The sequence below is a fragment of the Populus trichocarpa genome, chromosome 14, assembly GCF_000002775.5.
Source record: "Populus trichocarpa isolate Nisqually-1 chromosome 14, P.trichocarpa_v4.1, whole genome shotgun sequence".
NCBI lineage: Eukaryota > Viridiplantae > Streptophyta > Magnoliopsida > Malpighiales > Salicaceae > Populus > Populus trichocarpa.
The window spans coordinates 1304186-1310812 of NC_037298.2; the positions used below are offsets into that span (position 1 = coordinate 1304186).

The 6627-nt window shown below is 38.2% G+C and overlaps 2 protein-coding genes across 5 annotated transcripts; both read left to right on the forward strand.

Moving 5' to 3' along the window:
* Positions 1-1115: 1115 nt before the first annotated feature.
* Positions 1116-4494, forward strand: LOC18104828 (cytochrome P450 81Q32). 4 transcript variants are annotated; one of them, XM_052446997.1, is made up of 4 exons: positions 1116-2492; positions 2687-3277; positions 3348-3433; positions 4232-4494. In XM_052446997.1, the coding sequence occupies exons 1-4, from the start codon at positions 1563-1565 to the stop codon at positions 4428-4430; spliced, it is 1806 nt and encodes a 601-aa protein (XP_052302957.1). In that variant the 5' UTR covers positions 1116-1562; the 3' UTR covers positions 4431-4494. The 4 variants fall into 4 exon arrangements, 3 of the variants coding, with proteins under 3 accessions (XP_052302957.1, XP_052302956.1, XP_052302955.1); XM_052446996.1 differs by having other exon boundaries at positions 1126-2492; positions 2687-3202; positions 3339-3460; positions 3865-4494; XM_052446995.1 differs by lacking the exon at positions 4232-4494 and having other exon boundaries at positions 1131-2492; positions 2687-3202; positions 3339-3574.
* A 1012-nt stretch (positions 4495-5506) lies between these two features.
* Positions 5507-6302, forward strand: LOC18104829 (MFP1 attachment factor 1). Its single transcript, XM_006374804.3, has one exon. The coding sequence runs from the start codon at positions 5591-5593 to the stop codon at positions 6131-6133; it is 543 nt and encodes a 180-aa protein (XP_006374866.1). The 5' UTR covers positions 5507-5590; the 3' UTR covers positions 6134-6302.
* The last annotated feature ends 325 nt before the right edge of the window (positions 6303-6627 follow it).

Sequence of the window (6627 nt, forward strand, 5' to 3'; positions counted from 1 at the left end):
TATTCTTCAAACGTTTTATCTAACTTGATTTTTTTATAAGAATTTTAACTAAAAACTGAACTCATCAGATATTAGATATTAGATAGTATAACCTTCTCTGACTCTTGAGTATATAAATCTTGATGTTTGGGATACATTGGGCCCATAAAATCATCACTAAATTAGAAATCAGAGGGTTATGATCTAATAATGGATTCCATGGCCTCCTACCCTGGTAAAACCCGATTCAATATTTTGAGTGGGAGATCTTTTCTTTGAATATGATAGAATCACCCACAAGAACTTATTTAAAACAGGAATCAACAAAATCTCTTTATAATTGTGCAGCCGATATAAATATATAAGAACAATCGAGGACAATGTTATCATGGAGCATCTTGTTAAACCTGGTCTCTTCGGTAAATTGACATGGGAAATCCATGATTTGAAGTCTAAATTGGAAAAATCATTGATTTAATCATTGTTTTGGGTGCAATATTCCTTCCTCGCTAATTTTGGACATGGAATGAGAAGAATTTTTTGTGTGAAAACACTGCAAAGGAGCTCTGATTATAAGAATGAGACACATAAATGAGGAGGGCCTCCTCTTCGTTTTGAAACTGCTTGTGGAACAAAGAGTGACGCCTGATCTTTCCGTTTAAATGCAAATGTCTTCCATTACTACATCAAGAACACGTCACAAAGAAAAATAATAAAAAATGAAGAACATGCTTAGGCTTTGGTTCCATTAGGTGATCAAGTTACGACTTACGAGGGCATTCCAGATTCCAACACTGGCTCCAAAGGAGATGCCTGGGAGAACTGAATCAATGTCAGCACGTCTCCAATCAATTAAATGCAGACACCTAAGTAAAGAATTAGAAAAAAAACAATTCAAGTTAACGGGCCCTAAAACTCTGTTTATTAATTAATATATATCATAATTTTATATATTAATTATAAAATTATGACATCTCAATTTAGTTTGAATTTGAGTTAATCTCCTTTTCCCTTTGTTCTGCTTCACCCTTAGTTTGAATTTGACATCTCAATTTTCAATTCCAATGCCATTAGCTAATGCAAAATGGCAAGGGCCATTACACTGACAGAAAATACACGCAAAGGCCAATTTGTTTTAGCTGTCTCTTTCCATTATTTGGGTTCTAGTGGCCGGCCAACTGTGTAAAGTTTACCTTTGCAATCAAAATTTCTGTATATAGAATGTGTATGTTTTAGAGGTGAAGGTTGCGGTGGTTTGAGTGTGTAACCACCAAAAAACTTAAAACAAATTAGTTTTTATAATTGAGTTTTATGTATAATTAGATTGTATTCCATCACAACCTCAACAAAAAAAAAAAAAAACTAAAATAAACACCAATTATTGTGATATTTGTAAAGTTCCTCTAGGATTCAAGACAATTGACTTCAAGATTTCATAGTGGGAAGTGTAATCGAATCAGTCTGAATCTCTATATCCTGTCCATCATAGCTTATATCTGCAATTCTTCATACTAATTACTGCTGTCTTATCGTGAATTTTATTAACATCCATCCTTCCAACGCAGAAGCCTGCACCAAGGAAGATGGAGGTATCTCACTGGTTCAACTTTGCAGCACTATTCTTCTTCTTTGTGCTTGCATCAAAGCTTGTTATATACAAACTTGGAAATCCCAAAAACCTCCCACCTAGTCCACCTTCCCGTCCTATCATAGGGCATCTCCATTTATTAAAGCAACCAATTCATAGAACTCTGTGCGAGCTTTCTAAGAAGTATGGTGACATACTGTTTCTCCGATTTGGGGCTCGTAAAGTCCTTGTAATCTCTTCACCATCAGCCGTTGAAGAGTGCTTTACTAGAAAAGATGTAATATTTGCTAACCGCCCTCGTACACTAGCTGGAAAACATCTCAATTACAACTCGACAACCATGGGTTTCTCTTCTTATGGTGAGCATTGGCGCAACCTCAGGCGCTTAACAACCATTGAGCTCTTCTCTGCAAGTCGTGTTGCCTCGTTCTCTGATATTAGAAAAGAGGAAGTTCAGCTATTGCTAAACCAATTGTTTCGGGATTCCAGCAAACAACAGGCTAAGGTGGGGCTTACAGCAAGTTTTATGGAGCTTACATTCAATGTTATGATGAGAATGATTGCAGGAAAACGTTATTATGGAAAAGAAGTGGTGGATGAAGAAGCGGGACAGTTTCAGAATATTATAAAAGAAATGGAGGCGCTGCGAGGGAGTTCTAATATGAATGATTTCTTTCCAGTACTGCAATGGATAGATTTCCAAGGTTTGGAGAAGAGAATGATGGGGTTGAAGAAGAAGATGGACAAATTCTTGCAGGATCTCATCGAGGAGCACCAGAAAGTGAGGAGTCAGTCATCTCAGTCCACCAAGATAACCGGTTTGGGCAACCAAAAGAGAAACATGACACTTATTGATGTTATGTTATCGTTGAAAGAGACAGAACCTGAATTCTATACTGATCAAACCATAAAAGGTGTAATCATGGTAAGAAAATCTCTAGAACTTATGATCCCAATTTCAACAAATTGACCAGAGACAACTGTTGGGGATCACAAGTGATCATTCCGTTAGGTGATGGGCAATAGGCTCTTTACTGTTGATAAATTTCTACTAATATTCCTGTTTATCTGATATCTTCATTCTGAAGACATATTGGTAACACATCTGAGCATGTGCAGTCAACACTAACCGCAGGAAGCCAAACTTCAGCAGCTACCTTAGAGTGGGCAATGTCGCTTCTCCTTAACAACCCGGAAACAATGCGAAAGGCTTCTGAAGAGGTAGATGCTATCGTTGGAACAGAGCACATATTGGATGAAGTAGATGTAACAAAGCTCAGTTACCTCCAAAACATAATTAACGAGACATTTAGGCTCTTTCCACCTGCGCCGCTTCTTTTACCACATGAATCTTCCGAGGACTGCACTATTAGTGGATTTCATGTGCCCCGAGGCACAATGTTACTGGTCAATACTTGGAGCATTCATAGAGATACCAAGCTGTGGGTGGAGCCAACAAAATTCATGCCGGAGAGATTTGAAGGTGGAGAAGGTGAAGGGTATAAACTGCTTCCATTTGGTGCTGGAAGGCGGGCTTGTCCTGGGGCTGGTCTAGCCAAGCGAATCATAGGCCTGACACTAGGTGTCTTGATTCAGTGCTTCGAGTGGGATAGAGTTAGCAAAGAGGAGATTAATCTGACAGAAGGAACAGGGCTTACCATTCCCAAAGCTGAACCACTGGAGGCGTTATGCAGACCTCGCCAATCCATGGTCAACCTCCTCTCTTCCATGTGAGTTTGAGTGGGATAGAGTTAGCAAAGAGGAGATTAACTTGACAGAGGGAACAGGGCTTCCCATGCCCAAAGCTGAACCACTGGAGGCGTTATGCAGACCTCGCCAATCCATGGTCAACCTCCTCTCTTCTATGTGAAGCATATGGATGATTTTCCTCAAGTATGCTCTCTTTGTTTGCTCTGAGACATTCTATAACTAAGGGAATACTTTTTTCATAGCATCCACAATAATATATATAAGCAATGAAAACCTGTCCCAACTTTGATGAACAAACGAACCAGAACGTAGTTTTGGCTTGCTTAATTCCAGTCGCATGTTTTGCTTGCAATCTGACTAGAAAAGTCCCAATATCCGATCATGTAACTTCCCTTAACTAATTTTAATGTCTGATTTAGCCATTCCTAACAAATTTGCTAGATTTGAACTCGTAATTATTTCATCAATAACATATTAGATATTATATTATTAGGTTCATAGAAACAGAATTTTTTACGCAACAGCAGTTTCCAGCTTCTTAGTGATTTCTTGAACAGTTCTATATAGTCTTTTCTTTTTTAATGTAGATGCAGCTCTATATAGTTTAGTGCATGCGTGAGTGAACACTTTCAAAACTCCACTTGCTGCAACTTGTAAGGGGTTCAAATTTAGCGATGCACAGAGCTATGTTTACGGGGTGACCAGGTCCCTGCTTATGAGATTGCACATTAATTTTGAAGATTTTGCCAGTAACACCATAGCCGAAGGCTTAATTCCGCCATGTTATAAGACCTCTCTACACCGTGCAATTGAATGTTTTTTGAACAGTTCTATATAGCCGAAGGTTTTTTGGTGACGATTCCTTCGATTTGGGAGGGTTGCTGCACCTTGACCTCAAGATATTTCAGTGCAATCTTTCGTAGGTTTGAAATTGACACCATTTGGAGTGGGGAGGAGGTCATGTCCCGGGGCTGGCCTTGCTAATAGGGTGGTGGGATTAGCATTGGCTTCCTTGATTCAATGCTTTGAGTGGGAGAGAATTCGTGAGGAGGAAGTAGACATGTCTGAGGGGTCAGGAATCACCATGCTTAAAGCTAAGCCTTTGAAAGCAATGTTCAAAGCTCGCATGTCCATGATTGATGTCCTTGCGTAGCTGGGAATTCTGTCTGATCACCTTTGCAAAATAATCATTACAGATCCAAATTAGTTCCTCTACACTTGAAAGATCTTTATTATTTGTCTGTAGCTAAAGCATCCCAGCATCTTATCTTCTGTAATATAGAAAAGGGGTTTGAGAGTATGAAAGTGGTAATTTTTTAAAATGTTTTTTATTTATAAATATATTAAAATATTTTTTTAAAAAAATAATATAGAAAAAAAAAATAATTTTTAAAAAACTGTTTTTCTACCTGGAAAAATATAACGTTTTAAATTGTGGTTTTTCATTTGAACCATAATTTGTCATCTCACCCTTGATCTCCATATTTCTATTCGCAAAAATTACTCATTGTCATGGCCTGGTCTTAGATTACCGGTTACATTAGAGCAAGGTCGTGCTTCAAAGTTTTAGCTTCTTGCGTATTGCCTCAAAAGAGAGGGAAGAGGTCATTTTTGTGCTGTCCATAAAGCCTCATTGCGTAGTTTGTTTTTTTTTTTTTTTAGTGAAATTTCGTTCATTGTTTTTATTAAAAAAAAGTGTGTTTATTATTGTACTTTTAAAATATAGCTTTTTATCTCCAAATTTATTAAATTCGCCTGTTCAAAATAAATCCAAATCACATCATTTAAAAAAAATTAAAAATTAAAATTGAATCATTTTAAAAAGTCTAACTAGATTAATTGAGTTGTAGGTAAACTAGTTGAGTTCACAATCTCAATTTTTATTTAATTTATTTTAAAATCTAACTCAGACTAATTTATGGGTTAATTTATTTGATTGGACTAGGTTTAATGAGAATGAAAGAAAAAAGATAATCCAATTTTGAATATGAAATTTGCTTAAAAATAAAAGTTGAAGATTAAAGGATATTTTACCAAGTTATGTATCTTCGTTACCAAGTAACGTATCAATAGTTAATTTCATTTTTTAAAAAAAAATTTGGAACATTACCCATAATTTTGTTTTCCACAGCCGTCCACGTGGCATTGAACACTCCTGATTGTCACGAATTAGATCTAAGGTGACCCGTCACACGACATCACCCCATCATAAAACGACGCCACACCCTTTCCCCCTTCACATTTCACACACCCGTAGTACTTCCATCCTCTTCTCTCTCAGCCTTTCGCCTCTCTTGCAAGAAGAACCCCAAAATGTCGGACTCTGAAACTACCCCCACCGTCTCCACCACAGCACCGCCATCAGACGACCACTCCTCTGCGGAGGGTATAAAGAAGCAGGCAAGCGGCGGCTTTTCTTTGCCATCAGACGACCACTACTCTGCGGAGGGTACAATGAAGCAGACAAGCAGCGGCTTTTCTTTTAGCATTTGGCCACCGACTCAACGCACTCGCGACGCGATTATATCCCGTCTAATCGAGACCTTATCCACCACGTCCGTTCTCTCCAAGCGCTACGGTACTATACCTAAAGAAGAGGCCTCCGAAGCCTCCCGCCGCATTGAGGAGGAGGCATTCTCTGGCGCCTCCACCGTGGCTTCCTCCGAGAAGGACGGGCTTGAGGTTCTCCAGCTTTACTCTAAGGAGATCAGTAAACGGATGTTAGAGACCGTCAAGGCTCGGGCTGGATCGGGTGCCAATGGTGACAATAGTGCGACGGAGACAGCGAGCGCTGATGTGACGCCGAAGGCGGTGGCGAATGAAGAGGTTTCGAGCTCTGCTGAGGCTGAAGCTTGATCTAATTAGGGTTTTTAGCTTCAAATTTGGTATGCTTTTAGGGTTTTTTTATCTTTTTAATTTTGGTGTTTACTATGTTGAGATCTGGATATTTTAACTTATGGTTTTTTATGGTGATTGTATGATGATAATGATTTAGTATTATTATTAATAACTAGGTTTATTCTAATTTCTGATTGTTACAGTTTTGTGTTTTGATGTGTTTGCTATTTGCTGGGCTATTTGTGATCATGACAGTGTCAATGAAGTGAAAACTTATGTCTCATCAGCGTGTTCATTGATTGATATCATAGAAAATTTAGGTCTCATCAGCATGTTGATTGATTGATATCATAGAATATAGGGCACACTGATGGGCTCGTGTTAGGGATTTGATATAATGGTGGGCAAATTTTCTTAGAGCCAATTCTGTTGTGTTTGATTTAAGAGCTTAAACTCGTATCGTTATGTTTTTCGCTTATCTTGAATTTCAATTGGGGCATTTTATAGAATTG